Source organism: Anser cygnoides, chromosome 1 (genome assembly GCF_040182565.1).
Source record: "Anser cygnoides isolate HZ-2024a breed goose chromosome 1, Taihu_goose_T2T_genome, whole genome shotgun sequence".
Classification (NCBI taxonomy): domain Eukaryota; kingdom Metazoa; phylum Chordata; class Aves; order Anseriformes; family Anatidae; genus Anser; species Anser cygnoides.
Genome location: NC_089873.1, coordinates 205,126,431 through 205,146,682, shown reverse-complemented (window position 1 = coordinate 205,146,682; position 20,252 = coordinate 205,126,431). Strand labels below are relative to the sequence as shown.

Here is a 20,252-nt window from a genome sequence, read left to right as displayed (position 1 = left end):
AGGAAAGGGTGGGGGAAGCAACTTATTTTTTTGTGTAGTAAAAAAGGGAAATGGCACTTGCTATAGGTCTCGCGAAAGGGTTAATAAAAGAAATTTGACTGAAGTTTGAGAGCCTGTTGCAGGGAAGCCTCCTGGCGTGCCAACCAGCCCCAGCTTCCTGCCCTCTGTCTGTGATCCCCCTCCCCATCCTGCCCTCCCCTGCCTATATGGAACTCTCTGCTTCCTCTGCTATCCCCTCGCTGTCATAAACTTGCAATCAAAATCAAGTATTTAAACAAAAATGTGGGCTCATCAGGCCTAGTGGCTGATTGATTACTAACCAGGCATTTGGTCAGTGGGTTGCTAGCTTTATTTGGAGCGGTCACCTCACTCTGGTATCTGGTCTGAGTAATTGCAGTTCTATTGCTTTTAGTAAAGTTGGACTTGGTTTCCAGTAACTCAAGGCAGGAATTTCAGTTCTGATAAGTAAAAATTATCTTTTATGATTGGAAAAGTGTTTTGTTTTGTCTTTTATACTGATGTGTCTGGCAAAGGAAATAATTCATCCCCAACCCAGCAGTTTTAACTTGGCATACATTTATGGATCGTAATTCCTAACTCTGCTTGAACTGGATGTTGTGTATTTTGGGGGGAAGGGAGTCTGCCTTATGCACGTAATATGTCTTAAAACAATAATATGTGAAGCAAAAGATCATAAACTCCGTACAAAGTTTCTATAGGTGTGTCTTACCTAGTAAATGAGAATTAATTTGCCTTGAGTTATGCTAGTCAAGCAATAGCTGAAAGTTTGATGCAGAAAATCATTGTGTTATAAGTGATTTAGAATAGCTATACTTCCAAGTCCCTTATGTAGTAACAGGGTATGATTCTGCTTTCAGGGTATTTGTGATGAAGGAAAAAAACAAATGGAGAAGTCCTCCTATTGTATGTCTGTTTAGACTTGACTTGTCCAAAAAGTGTATGCTTGAGTCTGTCTGTGTGCAAATTGAAGGGGTGCTAGCTATTCCTCCCTCTCAACTCTACATAGCTACACCCTGCGAGATTAGCTATTAGCTAACGACTACTTCCTGTTCTCAAAGCATGTGTAAGGAGGTTAGGCTCTTCTGGGAGGCGTAAACCCAATGGGGTTTTGCTTCTCTTCTCAGTATACGTTGGGTTTGTCCAAGAAGCATCCTGAACCTCTGGATTTTATCAGAGAAAATAAAAATGATACTTTTCACAGTGTTGTTGTTCCCTTGGCTCAACCTTGGGGCAGATATATGAGAAATTTTGACAGTATTTTTTTTTTCCTAAGGTGAGGATGTAGACAGCAATATTTGGAGTTATTGTGGAATTCACCACCATTTTTAGCTCCTGAATATTGTTGGTCATGTTCCAGGAGGTCATCATGAGTAACTTTCAAGTACTTCCAAGTCAATATGATGCAGTGAGCATTCATGCGTTTTTTTGAAGCTTCAGCTTTTATAAAGTTTTGAATAATAATAATAAGGTCAAATTATTGTTTTTCTGCAGTGTTAGTTTTAAAAATTTAGTAACACATTCACTCTTGTGCCTAAGAATGGACTCAGGTTAACTGCTTACCAAGTTTCTTTTGGAAATCAACAACTTAAAATATACATGTTTAGTGCATTAGGCAGTAGTAAATTTTTAAAAGTCTTCAACAGATGTGGGAATTAATTTAAATTATACAGTTTACTTATTGGACTTATAATTGTTTAAATAAGCTATTTTTTTTAAGTCTCACTTGCCTGTGAGCTTTTCTTAATGGAGTGCTGGCTGCATCCCCACATAAAAATTTGCTATATACAAATTTCAGGTCTAAAAAGACTTCAGCATGCAATACTAGCTGAGCAAACATTTTTTGATGCAAAATTAGGTCCACATTGCTTTTCAGTGGCAAAGGGAGAAAAGTAAGTCAGGGATTCCTTTATTAAAAAATAATAAACAAACAACAAAAAAATAATTCACCTTTCAGCTCATCTCTGAAGGGAAACCTGCATTCTCCATCCTCTTCCTAGGAAGCATGAGCCCACATCTTCCAGAAAAGTAATTAAACTGGAAGAGCTATGAAATAAATGTCTTTTATTCTTTACTTCCAAAATTGCTTCACTTCCTGAAAGACAAATATTGAGTAAGAGCGGTGTTGCAGTAAACATGTCATTCACAGAGAAAGGTGCAAGTTGTGAACCAGGGCCTCGTCCCTATGGATATCATGAGCATTGATCAGGGACACATTGTGGTGACAATTTTTGAAATATATTTAAATATTTAATCGAGTCAAAGCAAGAAGCAAAATTTACTTTCATTCTTATATTGAGGATGCTTTCCAGAATAATGGGAGATTTTTACTGCAATTTAAAAAGAGCATTACATTATAAAAAGTGGAACATCTTCAGCTCTGGAATCATTTTTCTAGGAGGTGATATTGGATAATAAGACAGCAGATGGTTGTTTTGATTTTTGTTTCCCTGACTGTGTAACCTTTTATTTTGTTTTATTCTATTTTATTTTAATTCAAAATGTATTAGAATGAAATGACTTATTTTTGGCTTGTCTGGAAATTTTTTTCAATGTAAAACAATGTCATTTCTTCAAGAAACAAAGCTAATAGAAACAGCTTTGACTTGAACTGCTTTTTTGTTGTTGTTGTTGTTGTCGTCGTTGTTTGTTTGTTTGTTTTCCAGAGTTCACTTATAAATCTGTAGGTGCAGCCAAGAGGTGTTCAGATAAATAGAAAGATGGAGGGGTGGGGTTTCTCTGAAATGTTATCACTGGTGGTAACTAGTGTGACCACTAGATCAGCTATATGCCTTTGGCTTGTAGAGTTTGTCTAGCAGGGCCTTTCTTATGATGATGAAAAATCAGTTATGAAAGGCAAGAGATTATGTCCTGTTTCCTAAGCACAGGAGAGAAACAGAGCATTGAGATTGACCAGGGAGCAATGTTTGCTATCTCTTCTAATGAAAGGATTTGGGGAGATCAAATGAATTTGTTTATTTATTAACTGGTAGCAAAGCCATACTGACTGGCAGAGAACACTGTGGATACGAAGTGTACATGGGTTTTGAAAACAAATTGAATTTGTGGAAAAGGAACCTAGCTCAGGCTATTAAATAAAATAGTAGTATATGTGATTCAGGAAACCCTAGAGTCATCAGAATCTGAAAATGTATTCTGGGTAAATACTGTATTGTTCTTTTCCTATACTATCTGGTAAAGGCCACCATTGGAAGGAAACAGCAGGTCCGATGGACCCCTGTTCTGGCTTATGGTTTCATATAGCTTTTATCTTTGCAGCCAGGGAAACATCTTCAACCACACTTTAGCTCCAATCTTCCCTGCAGCTTGATCATTCAGGGGCAGCAGTGTTTCCATTAAGCAAAGGGCAGGATTCCTGGGTGGGTCGTGCTCCTCAGTGGGGACATAGATGGTAAAGTTTGGCTGGGGAGCTCGGTGCAGCCTGAGTGATGGCCATCTTACCCTGCAGCCATCCAGCCCTCAAGGTCTCTGATTTTAATTTGTGAGAGAGGTTTTTGCACTGTAGGGTTGAGCCTGTCCTTTTCTTTTTCCTATTTTTATTCCTTTTGGTAGCCATTAATGGGCCCCCTCTTGAAATCAGTCACTGCATGGCTGGTTTTGCAGGAGCTCAAGCTAGTTCTAAACGAGCTCAAAGTTGCAGAGTGGCATTAACATGGCCCTTTACCAATGATAATTGGCTGTAGACATATGGTAAACAGCAATCCAGGTGGCTTTCCATGCTAGATCTACTGCTGCCAGTGTCTGTGCTGGTGTGGCTAACCCTGCATTGGATTTCACTGTGCCAATTTGATGTATATGAGCTGTCTTCAGACTCTCTTGGATACTAGATAGTATCTTTGCAGATATTTTCAATGGAGATGTATATAAGCACTTCCAAACAAATAGACATCCCATGATACAGGCATACTGCCTAAAAGGCTAATATGATCTGTTCAGCGTGGTAGAAAGGGTTAACTGAAGGAGAGCCCCAGCCTTTCCCCAGGAAGTTCTCAGAATTAGGCTAGAATGCAGAAATGATCCAAAGTATTTTAAACAACAGATAAACTGCTTTTTAGCCAAGTTTGTGCCTAGAATGAAGTCTTGCAGCTGAGTTTAAGACCTTTAAAATAATATATATATAAAAAAAAAAAGAGTAAAGAAAAGCAAATGCTAATGTGTCCTCCATTGAAACTGTGTGAATAGGAACATATTAAAGATTCTAAATATATTTTCTTCTAGCAGTCTAAAGGCTGCAGGGACTTTTCCATTCCTAATTATATAGTGCATATGCTGTCTGTTTCTGACTTACAACTTCCAAAATAGAAATTAGAGTCATAAATGAAACACAGGGAGAGGGGAGAAGGCATGCTGTGCATGATAAGGAGCTGCTGTGCTAATATTTTTACTGATACTGTTACCAGTCACTGGCTTGTGTTCCAAATGCAGTTACTGTAATGCAGACTCTTTAATACATAGACATTTCATTAAGATGGCTGTTGTACTAAAAAATCCATGAGTAACTAAAGCAGTAGCAATGGACAATAAATGTAAATGCCTCCTGACAGTTCTATAACTGTGCTGGTTATGTCTCGGGTCTCAGTTAGGCCGTATTATTAACAGGCTATGGAAATGCACAATCATTTGAAGCAATAACACATTCTGAAATTCAGAAGTGTTTTCTGAAATCTGAATTGTTCCCTGACAATTTGCCTTCAGTCTCTGTTCTGGAAATGAAATGGAAGTCCTCTGGTAACACAGCTGCAAGTCAGGCTGGTATGACCTTAAACCCTCTTGGAGGTGATCTGAAATTTTTGACTGCAGTACAGTAGGCATTTCTTCCTCCTAAACCATAACTGGGCTCCTGGTATACAGAGGAGGAATTTCCCCCATGCTTTCTGCTTTCTGGTGCAATCCCACATGGCTGTTGCCTTCTGGAGGATGAGGGCTTCCTGCTAGTTTGTCCTGGACAATCAGAAAAGCGGCCAAGACATTGCACCAGTCCAGGGGGAGCGAGCAGGGTCTGCTGTGCACAGGCTTTTTCTCCTGCTCTTTTCTGTTTTGCTTCTTTTCTGTTCTCTCAGCTGGGAGGGAACACGATCAAGACTGACTTTCCTCTCGGAACGGTAGATCGCTCTTTCTATGCCAAGACTGCTGCAACGGTCCAGAGGAGTGTACAATGAACTGTGGGGACAACTAACACAACTTCAGGTCACTCACCAAAACCTCCTGCCAGTAGGTGTGGGCTGACGGCTGGTGGTATGCTGCAGATACTGCTGCAGGGTTTCTATTACTCTTGTAAAAGCAACACATATTCTTAAATGGAAAACATTCCTAGGGTTTTTGATTTCGGTCTCTGGCTGAAAATCAAGCTGGTTGCTGGTGTGAGTTGAGGCTGCAGCAGCACAGCACTAGGCCTAACCAAGCACACCCTGCTTTTTGACAGGACTCGTCTCAGCTTTCAGGCTCCACACAGCCAACACACAGAAACTGGTTTGCTAGCACAGACAGAGAAAGCATCTATCTGGCTCTATGTACTCACAGAAATGCTATGCCAGAGTTTAGTTCCCTGTCTTTACACACATACAGACCCATCCGCCCACCCCCTTTGCAAGTGGTGGAAGCATTTGGCCTTCATCTCTGACTTCTAAGGGCTGGGTTCAAGGGTGAATGCAGCCAGGAGAAGGCAGAGAGCTGCTTTGGTTCATTATCTGTTGTGGTCAGTATGCCTACAGGCTACACTGGGGGCTGGTCCCTGCCTGAGATTAGCCAAAAATGTGCAGATTTTCCTCTGGAAAGTTTATTATGTAAACAGAAGAAAAAGGTAAGGGGAAGGTAAATGGGTTTATCATCTTCTATTTGAAGACTACGAAAAAGGGAAGTGACTGGCTCAAAGTTGTACAGAAAGAGTTGGGATGGCATCGGGTGAACATTTTGTGGGAAAAACATGATATTTTTCCTCAATTTATTTGTTACACGTGAATGGCACTTGCTTAAGAATTGGGAAGATGAAGTGTTTTTTTTTTTTTTTTTTTTTTTTCTCTTGCAACACTTGCAACACTTTGGTTTTAGTCCAAACCAAACTTTTGGCTTTAGTTTTTATCTGCTTTTCTCAAGACCACAGACAATTCTGCCCTTGCTGGAAGCGTGGGTTAAATATACTTCAGATACTGCCTTCATGTTAAATACATTTGGGTTTCCATTATATTGTTGTAATATCTGCATATATATTTAAAACAAGATTGCTCGTAGGAGTTCAGATTTTTATTAAGTTTAGCTCAAATTCTCTCAAGTCATTCATAAATTATTTTTCCACCCAAACCATAACTTTTATCAGCCATGTTTCAGCCAGTAACTCTTCGATGAGATATATGGAATTTCATTATAAAACACATAAGGGTCAAATTTTGAATTAGGATTGGCTGGCGCCTTCATCAAACTTATTTTCATAAGCACTTGATGTTCTCTAGTTTGCAGAAAGAACCATAAATTGCAAATGAGATCTGAAATTTTCTTTTACTGCTATGTTTTATCCCTTTATTTTTAAATTGGACATAACAGTAGTTTTATACTAGTTTACAATGTCAGAAAGGGGCCTGAGGGTATATGTGATTTTTCTACAGAAATTGAATCATGTGTCTAAGTATCATTATACTTAAAAAACAGTATGCCCCATGGTACATGTGTATCATTGGCATTTAGTTTTAGCTTTATATTCAGTAATTGAATAGGCAGATCTGAAGACTGCTTTTTTAAATTTGAGATTCTTTATTCTGCATTCTTGGTTGAAATTACAATAATAATAATAATGTAAAGAAATTTTATGGGCCAGTGCCAATAATTGCATTTTTTATCCCTATATACTGTACGTTTTACTTACCATGAGATGGGGAGGGTGGATATCAAAATTACCCCCAAAAAATAAAAAAAATAAAGAAGTCAACAATGGGATGGAGGTGGCAGTCTTCCCTAACTAATGGACTAGATTGGTTCTCCTGGGGTCAGGTAATGTATTTACATTATGATTCACTGATATCTTTAAGAAAGGATAATAGTCAGTCCTTTCAACTTGTCACCTATAATCTTTTGTTCCTGCTTGAAGTGCTTGTTCTTGTGACGTCTGTAAGGAAAAAAAAAAGGCAAAAAAAAAAAAAAAAAGAAGCATCAGCCCTTTTATAGGGGAACTGTGGCTGAAAAGGTTAGACAAAGCAGGAGCAAAGAAACAAAGTGAAAGTTTAGTTCTCTCTTACTTATCATTTCTATCTGGTACCTAGGGTTTTGTACCGATTCTCCCTTAATAACAGTATTTTTTTTCTTCATTTCTAAGCTTTGGCTAAAGAATAAAGTCCATATTAATTTTAACTTTTCTGACGAAGTACCTGAAAAAGTTAGAATTGCGTCAAAATGATCTGATAATGTTGGCCTTTCTGCAGTAGAAATCAGGGTAACTGTATTTGTGTAAGCAGGGCTGCCCCATTAATAGACTGCCAATGAGTCTGGAGGTGTCTAGATGATAACTAAGGCCTGTGGATTACTGCAGCTTTTAGTGTCTGCATTGTCCTGTGGAGCGCAGATAAGTCCCTTGTTTCTGAGACCATGGTTGATTCCAAGTAGTTCCTCTATGGAATTGCAAGAGGGTTAATGTTTCCTGGCAGGACCATTTGGTCTTCTGCAGCTCTTTGCTGCTGTACTAGACTGCTTTGGGTCTCACTGCAGGGCACCATATTGCGTAGAACAGACTGAACAGAATAATCATTACCAGTTGTCGCCTACTATATTTCTGATAGGTGCCTAAGGGTCGCGTTCATCTTCTGTTCTTACAACTTGACTGAAGCAATTACCAGCTTTTCAAGGATGTCTGCACAGTTTCTTGAAATTAGTAATCAGAAAACTCAGATGAAGGTAGTCAGGTTTAGAACAAAGTTGGAAGAAGCCCTTAAAGCATAGTATTTTTTTGTAATTAATCCAACCACTCATTTGTGTTGAAGATAGCAACAGCTACTGGTAAACCTCTGCATCTCTGACCCTGTCTTAAAAGGCAAAATCTCTCTCATATTTCTTGCATCAGTTGTAACTGTCTTGATGTGGTTGTAGCATGTACTGTGTTCTGTATTTTGTGAGCCAGAGTTCTTCATATCTGAATTATTCTACAAATTCTTGTAGAATATATCCATTTTGTAACAGTATTTAGATGAGCCAGCATGCCATGGGACGAGCTGCCTCGCTTAATTTTAACTTAGCAGTTACCTGCATGGGTGACTTGAATAGATTGAAGTATATGCATAATGCGAGTCACAGTTTGAGTATTTTGGCTAAAATAGAAATAAGATTACTTGTACTTGAAAATTAAATCAGAGACTTCTATGCTTTGCTGAACTGAGATATGTAGTCCCTCTTTTTTCAAGGAAACAATACCATGAACATTGTTTCTAGAGTTATGTTCTTTTAAGTTATGGTGCAAACATATTTTCATTCTTTTTCAACCTGGTACATGCAGTTTCCAAAATACTTCCAATCGCATGTTGCTTTCAAAGAAACATGAGTAAATTTAGCCAGGAACTCTGTGAACCCATAGCATCAGCAGATGCTGAGACTGTATTATTAAGCCTTAGCAATTAAAGTTCTACATTTTAAGACTTTTTTAACAGTTCTTTTTGTTCAGAATTTAAAAAATATATATTTTTTTAATTGTTGCAAAACTCATTAGACATAGCTTAGAATACAACTTCCTTTTCTGCTTTTTTCATTAGAAAGTTTTACATTTTTTACTGTAAGTATCTTAAAAAGTAACCATATGAACATATTTCCTTTCTCAAGGAGAAAGGTTAAGTAGAGTGGCAATAATTTAAAAGTACTGATTCTATTAGATAAATGCTTTAGTATTAAAAAATCTCTTGTTGTGAAAACGAGGTTTGTTGGAACAATTTCCTCCGACTTGGAGATTTTGTGGAACAAATATAGTTATTAGTATAGGGATCTCTTTTTTTCTTTTTTTTGACTTGTGTATTACTATATTTAGATTATGGGCCAGATCTTTTGTTAAACTTGTCTGAAGCTGGGCCTGAAACTAACTTGCACAGAGAGTGTATACCCACCTTGGGAAGATTTTAAGATAAATTGGGAAGGGAGTTCATGTATCAACAAAAGAAATATATTTTTGCCATATAGTTTTTACATGAACATCTCAATGAAACTGGGAAAATACACTGGAGGACTGTTCACAAGAGCAAAATTATAGCCTCTAAGTGATAAGACCTTAACTTCAACAGCTAAAAGAATTTTCTGATGCTGGATTTACCGATATTTTTGGCTATTTTTATTTTAGTTTTATACTGCTGCAGCATTTATAGGTCACTAAGAGAGTAGAACTTGAGAATGGTAGAAACTGCACTGTTTAACTGGATTGTACAAAATTTTAAAAAGCTTCTGGAGCGTCTATATTAATAATAATAAAAAGAAGGTTAAGATCAGTTCACCAGCTTATGTCCTTTATTTCATTTCACAGTGGACCTGCTGTTTTAGTGGTCTGAATATTATCAATGAATATTTGTAGACCCATGAGATCACTGTTGATCTATTGCTGCATCAGTGTGTCCATTAAAAATTGTGTTAAAGCCATAAGAATTCTATAGGTACTTATATATGCACATGCACGCTCAGATGCATGTGCATGTATTTTTTTCAATATATATATATATATATTTTAGCTACAGAAACTAAAACATTCACCCTGTGTGTGTGATGGAGCTGTGGCTTTGGAAGGGTATAGGTGGATATCTCACACTAGGTGGGTTCATCATAGCAAACTAAATAGGATTATTAGTGTCAGAGTTACATCTGCACTGATAAAGTTAGTATACAAACAGAATACTTTGTAGTGAAGTACTTCCACCACCAGAGCAGCTTTGTGTTATCTCACTTACATTCATCCTACAATAGTACTATTAATCTGAGTATTTTTAATTAACAATGGTCTTACAGTTTTAAGGGAATAGGTAATTCTAGGGTGGGATTTCTGTCGGAGTGTAAATGTCCTTTTCCAAAGGCTTTGCTTTATTTTTGCTTTATTTAGTATGTGTGTGGCTTACTGATTTTGGCAAGTTACAATTGCGTGTTCTTAGTTGACTTTTTCTGGAAGACTTTTTTTTTTTTTTATATCTTTTACAGAGGCATCAATAGAACCTTTGTGAGAGGTTGTAGATATATAGGGTTATTGAGTAGTATCAATACTTATCAGTGCAGTGCACAGAGTATATGAAACAAAAGAAATGTAACACTTCTTTTTAGCGTTTTTATATTTTTTTCCCTCTTTATCATCTTCATAACTATCCAATGGCTAGGATCCTGTGTTTTCTTCATTAGCATTCGTATAGTTTGTATTTTAAGTATGACAATAAGAGTCAGAAATTTGACAGAAATCAGATATATGGCAGTATTAATAGAAAGACAGAGTAGCAGTTTAGACATAATTACTATCTGAGTAGGAAGTAGTAGCAGGATGCATTCATAATTTATTTAATAGAAAAAAGCAATTTATATTAGACCACTTATTAATTTGACAGCCAAACCACACAATTACACATGAATGCTTCTGGCATTGACAGAAAGCAGGAAACCCAGTCATTGAACAAAAACTGGAAACTTTGCAATACAGCACTTTTTGTCAGGAGTTTCAATTTTCTGTCCTTTCCACATCAGACCAATTGCCAGTTGAAGGATATTATCAGTATTTCCCCCAGTAAATGTTCTTTCAAAAGACTGATAACATAAAAAATCTTTGGTTTCGAGTAGTGGTTTTTTTGTTTGTTTTGTTTTGTTTTGTTTTAAACAAAGACAGCAGCACTCGAATATAATAAAAGTCCATTCTAAGTTCTCAGAGTTCAGATAATCTTTTGTGAACAATTCATTCTCTCTTCATGTGCTAAGACTCCTGAGCAATATCCAGCTCAAGTGTTCTTTTGCTGTAAAGGGTTGTATTTCGTGGTCAGTCTTTATGTATAGAGACAGCGAAAATGAGAATATTTTTAGCATTCCATATTTTCTTTGCTGATTGTCCTTTCAGGCATGCAAAAGAACACATTCATTTATATATGCCTTTTTCTTCAGTACCCAAAATACTTACAGGCATCTCATAGTAAATGTTCATCACATAAGAACAGTATAGTTTAAGTTCATCTAGTTGCTTGGAATTTGCGTTTCTTACTTACACTCATTTGCAAAGAAAGGTTGGCACAGTAGTTAAGATATTAGCCTGGTGCTATGGAGATGGTTTTAGTGCTGTCAAAGTGTAGATTTTCTTTTTAACTGTAAAATATAGAAAATACTACTCCACCTCATTAGGTTGTTTTGAGGGTGAATATATTAGCTAATCCTCAGCAAATAACAAAAATAAGAAAATGATGGAATGTTTTTAGTATTCTATAAAAATAGATGTTATTACCAAACAGCAGATCTTGGAGACACATTTTGTGGTGAAAACATAAACAATGAAATTTATTCATGTTATTTAGGATGAAATATTCTCTTTTAAATTGCTGTTTGTAGGACAGCATTTGTGTTTTGATAACTTAAGAATTTTTGGCTCTGCTGAAGAAGTAAGAGAGATTTAAGAAGATTTAAGAAGGTATTTTAATGAATACTGATCTCTCTGTATTAAATTAAATTAACATATTTCCTTAAGAGCAATGGTAGTAGTAGAAAAAGCATGCATCATGAATGTTGTAACTAGATGATATTAGTAAAAAGTCTTTTAATAAAGTCTGCAAAACCAAGATGTTTAGTATTCTTTTCCACTCAGTGGATCCAGCCCCAATTTATGATGGAGGGTGGTAGGTGAGTAGGTGAGTATGATGTAGGTGAGTAGGTAGACTGTAGTTTGAATCCAGGATGTCTTTTGGAGAGATGCATTCTGTTTCCATCTCATTGCTAAACTAGCATATTGCATGAAGATTGTCATCTGGTAAAATTGCCAGTGGTGTGTTTTTCGTTTTATAACACTACTGACAAAACCTTGCTCAGTCCAAAATAACAGCTGAAGCATTTAGTATCTGTTATTCTTTGTTTTTCTTGTAGGGTCAATGACTGCATCTTGCGAGTGAATGAGGTGGATGTGTCAGAAGTCTCACACAGCAAAGCTGTGGAGGCCCTAAAAGAGGCTGGCTCCATAGTCCGATTGTATGTTCGTCGAAGAAGACCTATTCTGGAGACCGTGGTAGAGATCAAGTTGTTCAAAGGACCTAAAGGTAAATACGCACATAAAAAGACATCCATTTTAACCTTGATGTTTGACCTCTCTCTTAGCTCAAATAGGACCTGATTTTGTCGATTGGTTAACTAGTTGACCTGTCAAATACTGAAATACAGTGAATTTAGGTTGGTAGAACTTGAATTCATTGTTGAAGGTCTATTCCTGGAATATAAAGAATTCAAGAAGTCGTGATTTGTTTCATTTCATGTTTGCTGTAGAGATAGCTCCTTACCTTCAGAATAAATGCAAGACAGAAATAGTATGCTTTTATTGACAGCAGATACGTTTCTTCTAAAATTCCTCTGTGTTGGACCTTTGATGTTGGATGCAGAGTTTCTGCATTCTCCCTTTATTAAGGACATTTCATGGGTATCCAACCTCTTCTTTCTGTTTTCATGTTGATGGTTTCTCCTGCAGTTATCTCCAGAACAAGGACTACTAATTTACCTAGATACATAAAAGAATTTTATTTTTTCCTTCAAAAAAATTCCATGGAAGCCTAGGAGAAGGCCTTCCCTTGTCTAAATCACCTTTATCACTTTTAACAGAACCTTCAGCCTACAGAAACAAACAAACAAAACTCACAACAAACCAAACAACAAAACCACACACAAATTTTTAGTAGCATCATTACAAATTGTAAAGCATCTCACAGGAAGCTGAGTAATATTTGTTGAAGTGAAATTTTATATTTTCTTTTCACCTTTCCTTTTATGCTTTATTATTATTATTATTTATAGAAGTTATTTTTTAACAAACTTAATTTTATTGTTTTTCCTGCCTGAAATTTCGTTACAGCTATTAGCTGTTAGATCATTATTTTTCTTTTATATCTAATTTCTGGACAAAGAAAATTATTTTTTTTTCACAGTGTATGAGAATAGAATGAAGAGACAGTAGATTTTTGCCTTTTGTTTCTTAAGCAAGTCTTTAATTAATAGCATACACATGAAATGAATGAATTCACATGTCCAATATATTTCATACATATGAGATTATTCTGCCTGTTTCATCTGCACTGAATAATCTGTAGGGTTTTTTTCAGTGCTTTCCTTTACATTTCATCTCATATGAATATTACAGTATACTTCTAAGTAGTTTTTGATGCCAGTAATACTTTTTTATTTCTAATACACTTAGAATTGTTGAGAATCATTCATAGTAAGCAGAGACAGTGCACTGTTTTCAATATCCTCTATACTATACCTCTTCTATGTATATAATGGTTCTCTGTGAGACTTAAAATATCATCCTCTACTCTTGGCAAACAGCATGGTAGATTTAAACATACACCTTAAGCTAAACCCTCAAAGTCTGGATTCTTGTCATCAATTACAATGCTAAACTGTCTTTCTAACAGAAAAGCATATTTGTTGAGACTTCCTGTGTGTGTGAAATCAGAATATTAGTGCAGGCAGCAGTGGTTTTAAAGCTTTGGAATTAAACTAAGTATATGATATAACAGTCATTTTGAGTAACCTAAGGCTAACTAAACTAAAATTAACATATCCTTTCAGATCGTGATGAAACAGAAAAGTTATTCACCATGACCAAATTATAGCAGCATCGTGGAAATGGACAGGAAAGGCAATCATATATTAATAACTTTCTTGCAAGATGTTTGCTTTGATTGTGTGCCTGCAAGTACTTATTTTTATATTTCTATTTCCACAAAATAGGGAGGATACAAAAAAAATGCTTTTTATGATAAGCTAAAGAAGCTTTGCTGCTTAGTGCTACAAACATCAATTTTGTAGCCATGTGTTTATGAATAAGAAGTTTACTACGGTTATGTGCTATAAATACTGAATTTTATTGCTAAGCCAAATATCTTTTTTAAATTTTCACTTCAATATTATATGAACTTATATATATATAAGTTAACTGGAAACTTGGTTAGAAAAAAAAAAAAGTTGATAGTTTTTTGCAAAAAAAAAAACAACTTTTTGCATGTTAGTCCATGCACCAGCTCCTGCCTCCCTACTCATAAGCTTATTCACAAAGTTAGAAAGACGAATGTGTTTTTAGACAAGGCAACTGTTTTGCACTAAATTTGAAGCAGCAGATCTTTTCAGATGCTTCTTTTTCTGTCTGCTTCTATCAGTAAATTACTGAGTTCATCCTTCACTGCATTGACAATTTACCACATGAAAGCAACTCAGCTCCCCAGTAAAAACTTAAACTTGCGGATCACTAGCTTTTCTAGTTTTGTGTAGTAGATCATATCTTTCAGCACTTGAAGTTGATAAAGAAGGAAATTTGCAAGGCTTTTCATACAAATATCCTTTTAATTTCATCTGAGGTATTCAGGACAAGGGCATTACAAGCTATGAGTTCATAAAGGTTGGATATTTTTTAATATATGTTAGTTTTTCTAGCCAACAACCAGCATACAAAAGACAAAGGTTAATTTTGCAAATCTGTTTTGAACATAAGAAGTTATATATGCATTTTGTAGCAATGGCTTTGGGCATATGGCAAGGGAAAGGCCATATGCTGGAAAGTGGTAAAGTGCTTGGGCCCTTTCAAATTGAGGTCCGAGTGCAATTGCTCCTGCTGCTTTACAAAAGCTGTCCAAGCATCATGTGTAATAAAAGTCAATGTAACTCTTTCACTCGATTTTTTTGGAAAAGAGATAAATGAAGACACAAATGAGTTTCACAACAGAGAACTGAGGTGTCAAACAGAACTGCAGCTATGTAGATATTTAAAGTTGTGCATTCATCAGGTTGCCACACCTGATTGATAATATTGGGTGATGTCTATAGTCAGTGTCTGGAACTTAATTGCTAACTCGGATCATTGCAGGATCTTTCTGTCTTTTGTGTGCTTGGGAGATTGTCTTTTCTATGCCTCCTTTACGTCTCTTCAGTCAGACATACAATTTTAATGATTCACTGTGATGGCTTTGCTTAGTATTTAATAAACAGTAGGTGTTTTACTTCAGACACTCTCAGGACTCTCTGCAGGTTATAGCAGCCAGTATCTTTGCAGTAGCTGAGGTTTGTGACAGAGGAAGGATATGCAAGGGAGCTTTCTTATTGAAAATCAATGGAATTTAGACACTACTGAAAACCCTGTCCTTAAGTAATATGTTTTTCTTGCTCTGTATTGAAACATAATAAGGCTAACAGTAATGAGAATGGATTACACACACTGCAGCTTTTGTTTCTGGGGAACAAATGGGCAGACATTCAAAACAAAGGAATTTAAAGTTGATTTTTGGTGTTTATTGTAACTTCTGTATTAGATTCCTCTAAGAGCCTACAAAAAACTTTGTACTGTATATGACCAGTGAATTACAAACTTCAGGCCTCACCTCGAGTACAGTATGCAGTTTTGGGCACCAGAGTACAAGAAGGACATAAAACTATCAGAGAGCGTCTGAAGAAGGGCTATGAAGATGGTGAAGTCTAGAGGGGAAGATGTATGGGGGATGGCTGAGGTCCCTTGGTTTGTTCAGCCCAGAGCAGAGCAGGCTGAGGGGAGGCCTCATGGCGGCCTGCAGCTCCCTCACGAGGGGAGCAGAGGGGCAGGCGCTGAGCTCTGCTCTCTGGGGACAGCGACAGGACCCGAGGGAACGGCATGGAGCTGGGACAGGGGAGGGTCAGGCTGGGTGTTAGGGAAAGGTTCTGCACCCAGAGGTGGTCGGACACTGGGACAGGCTCCCCAGGGCAGTGGTCACAGCACCGAGCCTGCTGAAGTTCAAGGAGCATTTGGACAATGCTTTCAGACGTAGGGTCTGATTTTTGAGTGGTCCTGTGTGGAGCCAGGAGTTGGACTCGATGATCTTTGTGGGTCCCTTCCAGTTTAGGATATTCTGTGGTTCTATGGTTCTATCAATACCTAACTGATATCTTAAGCTCTATTATATATCAGGGATATATATATATATATATATATATATATATATATATATATAAAGGATAACTTATTCTGCTATCTGGAAGTTGTGGTGGTTTGAGAATAAAATTATAGAGAAATAAGATTAATTTCTCTCGTCCTCTATGATAATTCAATAGTAACTATACTTTCAGTGTTTGAACTGCATCAGAATCTTGCAGAGATGGCTACAGTTTCTGTTTTATTCACTCTATTTTGCATGGAAAGGCTCTGAAACAATCAGCAGCTACATCTCTTTTTCTGTTTTTGTAAACATGCATTTTTTTGCATTCCTGGTGAATTCAGCCAATGGTACATTTTGATCAGGTTCACCCAACCCAGCTCTGGGCATCTAATGGAAGATATTTTTGGGGCACTTATTTTTCTATTCTTTCCTGCTGTCCGAATTAGGACTGTTTGGGGACTTTTGTTTAACTCACTTGGGATGTTGATATGTTTTGGAGCTCTAAATTAGAAATTAATACATCTGTTAGCCCAGTTCTGTATCTCTCTGTGGATGGCTATCCTCCTTATCTTATTTAATTTCTTAAAGAAGAAATCTTAGTCAGCCAAGTTTAAGCTCCTAAATTGGGCATCTCAATAAAATACTCAGAAATAGGATGGGATAAATACAAAGGGCTTTATATGCATGTATTTTTTTAATTATACAAATTCATCTAAATGTTAGATGAAGTCATTCGGCATAACCAGTTCCAGAGTTTCCATTTCATTGTTTTGCTGTGCTGGCCTGAAGCAACTGTGCAACACGTGGGAGATTTCCTTTTCACATAGCTATTTGTTTTATTCTTGATGACAAAGAATAAAGTCACTACGTAGTAATGAAGCTTTCCTACTATACTAGGAAAAGAATCAGTATGCTTTAAGTAGTATATTTTTTAACCCATTGCTTAGTTACAGAAATTTGAGAAGATGCAGAGATTTTCACCATCAGTATAAGGTATGATTTCACTGCAGATTTACTTTTAATTGTCACTGAAATGTTCTCTACTCCAGAATTCGTACTTGTTTCATAGAAGTTGAGTTGTATTTTTGTTTGGATTGATGGCCTTTGTGGGAAAAGCTTCTACTCTGTTGCATAGATAGCATCCAGCTTGCAGTGACAACTGAAATAGTCCAGAAAGTTTGGTAGAAGTATGCATATTTCTGAAATTTCTGCGAAGACTGTCTTCTAAAATAGAAGTGTTCAATTCAGGGCAGCAGAATAGAGTGTTTTTGTTTGTTTGTTTGTGTTTTTTTTGTTTGTTTGTTTTTATGTTTACAATTTCTGATCCCAATAAGGAAAGGAGAAAATCTATTATTTTTATCTACTAAAGTAAAGGCAAAGGTTAGCTTTTTATCTCAGGTAATAGTTACAACTCTTAAAATGAAAGAAGGAGCTTTTGCAAACAATGAACCCCAATTATCTCCTTCCCAATTCCAGAGAACACTGAGAACTTTCCAGTCTTGCTGTTTGACAACTGTTTGCAAAAGCTTCCTTCAGACTGATGATGATATGTATATTTTTATTAGAATGTCTCTCTCCCACTTTTATACTGGCCTATTTTTTTCTAATTTACTGAACAATAATACTACCCAGCAATCATTAGCATTTGGGGAGAGGGGGGTTGTATGGCAAGTTAGGTAAATATTCTGTTAATTTGCTTGAAACTTCCAAAACCTTTTAAATTTCATGCTAAGAAATGTCTTAATATTTTCAAAGTGTTTTCAGCATTTTTTTTTACGTTAGCCAGAAGCCTTTTCTTATAGTCTTTTAAAAATTTCAGTCTTATGATCTCATCAACTGTGAATTCACTTCTGTTTTTCGATGTTTTCCTTCCGTGCTGTAAGCTTTTTCATGAATCCTGATCTAAAACAGTGTAAAATAGAGAAACTTAAAAAAGAGAGCTGTAGAAAAATGTGAAAGCAGGCAAATATTCACAAACCTAGATTTAACAAACTACTTAGATTCTCAACTCTAATTTATGTGCTTCACTTCATATTACTGTAATGCACTATCACTTACCACAGGTATGAATAGAAAAGACACTACAGCTAAAGTAAAATACTATTTTTTTGTGAAATGTCTTTGCTTGAAGGGACCTGCATTTCATCGAATCAGCAGAAAGTGCTCCATCAAGCACTAATATATAATTTTGCAATTTTAAGAAAGTAATTCAAAATCATCATTTATAAGCTAACATCTCTAAAAGACATAGTTTCCCTGCAGGCTAGGATTGTCTCATATAAGAATATGTGAGTATCTGCATAGTTTATCACATGAATATGGTATTCTCTTGAAACTCATAAAATTAGAAAGCTTTGTGATAATGCCATAAAAGCTTTTGCTGTTTTTAAAAAATACTTTGATATATTAATGCTGCCAATGCCTGATGGAGAAAAAATGGCAGGTTATATCTGCACCTTCATTTTTCTCAGACTCAGGGTCTCATTCTTTAATTTAAGTGATGATATCTGCATATAGCTGCTATTATCATATTCTGCTTTATGGCACAGATAAAATATTTATGTGCCTTTGGTCACTACAGACTTGCCATCTCGCTTGTATAAATTACCACATATGAAATATTTCTTAAAAAACATTCAGTGTGGAGTGGCTCCTTCATTCCTGAAGAAAAGTAGTGTTTATTTAGTGTAATTTCACATAATAATAGTCATTAGAGTGGCACTTGCGTTCTAGTTTTTCAGGCTTTGGCTAGCTTCTTTTTGTCTTCAGTGGAAAAAGAAAGTAAATCTGATGTGTTGTTTGTTAGAATTGCAGTTAAATGGCAGACGATGGTGGTATCAAACTGTTGTCATGACAGACCAAATTCAACTATCTTTGGAGCTAAGTAGTTAATTGACAAAGTAATGGCTTTCTCCATCAGCAAGGAAATAGAATTTAAATGTCACCCATCTGGTGGGTTGTCTCACCATTTAAAAATTAGAGGTATCCTATGAGCTGCAGGGTGTCACTTGTTTGGAATCTTATATTGTCATAATTGTGACTTCCTTTTTTGTGTTTTCCTTTCATTTTCCATTTTCAGTAAAGGAGTGAGCAAAATGACATGGAAGACTATGCAGCAGTTTTATATATACATATTTTGTTTGTCTTGTTTTTCCCTCAAAACCATTCAATTCTTAAAAACTCTCCAAGTAGTTCTAATACTTTGGGGTTAATATGCAAAACACACACCCCATCTCGTAGAAGATTTTAAGTATCAGTTTCCAGAAATCATTCATAACGAGGGAAGTTACTACTGAAATGAACAGTACTTTCTGCAACTCCATCATGCTAACAATTTCTGAAGTGGTGCAGTAGCAATTTCAAAGTGCAGTGCTGTATTTTAATAGCCAATTGAGATGGCTATAAAAATCCAGCACTGCGCATTAAGATCATTACTAAATTGCTTCAGCAATACTTACTGATGAGGCAGCTTCAGCAGAATACGATTCATCTTAATGAACTGTGTCTGCAGTAGAGCAAAAACAGCAGCACTGGGAAAGAAGGATGTGCAGGTAAGCTCAGATGCCAAAAAGCTTAAGATTTTGTTTGAAGAAAAAGCAGCTTTGGCTAGCTTCGTTTTGTCTTCAGTGGAGGAAAAAAAAAAAAAAAAAGTATATCTTTCGTGTTGGTTGTTAAAATTGCAATTAAATTGCAGAAAATGGTTGTATCAAACAGTTGTCACATCAGACCAAATTCAGCCATGTTTGGGGCTAAGTGCTGATTGACATTTCAACTGACAAAATCTTCTGTACTTGTCCTTTCTGAGTTAGGTAGGAATTTCGTATTACTATCCAATTGCCTTGATATTTTTGTCAGCTCCGGCTATATACAACACGTAATACAGTGCAGCTGTATGACCTCATTTTCTCTGACATGTTGTCAACCCTTTTGTTGCAGTCAAAGTTACTTTTATGTCCTTCGCTGAGAATCAAGAGGAGTTAGCAGGAGTTATGAGACTGCCCTGAACACAGCTCTTGACACCTTAGCCATTTTAACTCTGTAACCTCAAGCAGGAAAGTTGAGGGAAGGAGGATGTTGCTTTCTTGTCTTTGCCCATACAGAGGAAAGATGCACTTAATTTCTGTGCTCCGCTCTTGGATCATC

The 20,252-nt window shown here is 36.4% G+C and overlaps 1 protein-coding gene across 31 annotated transcripts in view; it reads left to right on the top strand.

Moving 5' to 3' along the window:
- DLG2 (discs large MAGUK scaffold protein 2) overlaps positions 1–20,252 on the top strand; it is a 1,043,894-nt gene that overhangs the window by 706,142 nt on the left and 317,500 nt on the right. For all 31 annotated transcript variants that reach the window (XR_010828657.1, XR_010828656.1, XM_048080922.2 and 28 more), the window contains one exon: positions 12,088–12,257. Coding sequence is in view for 28 of the 31 variants with exons in the window: in XM_048080922.2 (XP_047936879.1) it covers positions 12,088–12,257 (170 nt within the window). In the remaining 3 variants the exon portion in view is untranslated. The remainder of the gene's footprint in view (positions 1–12,087; positions 12,258–20,252) is intronic.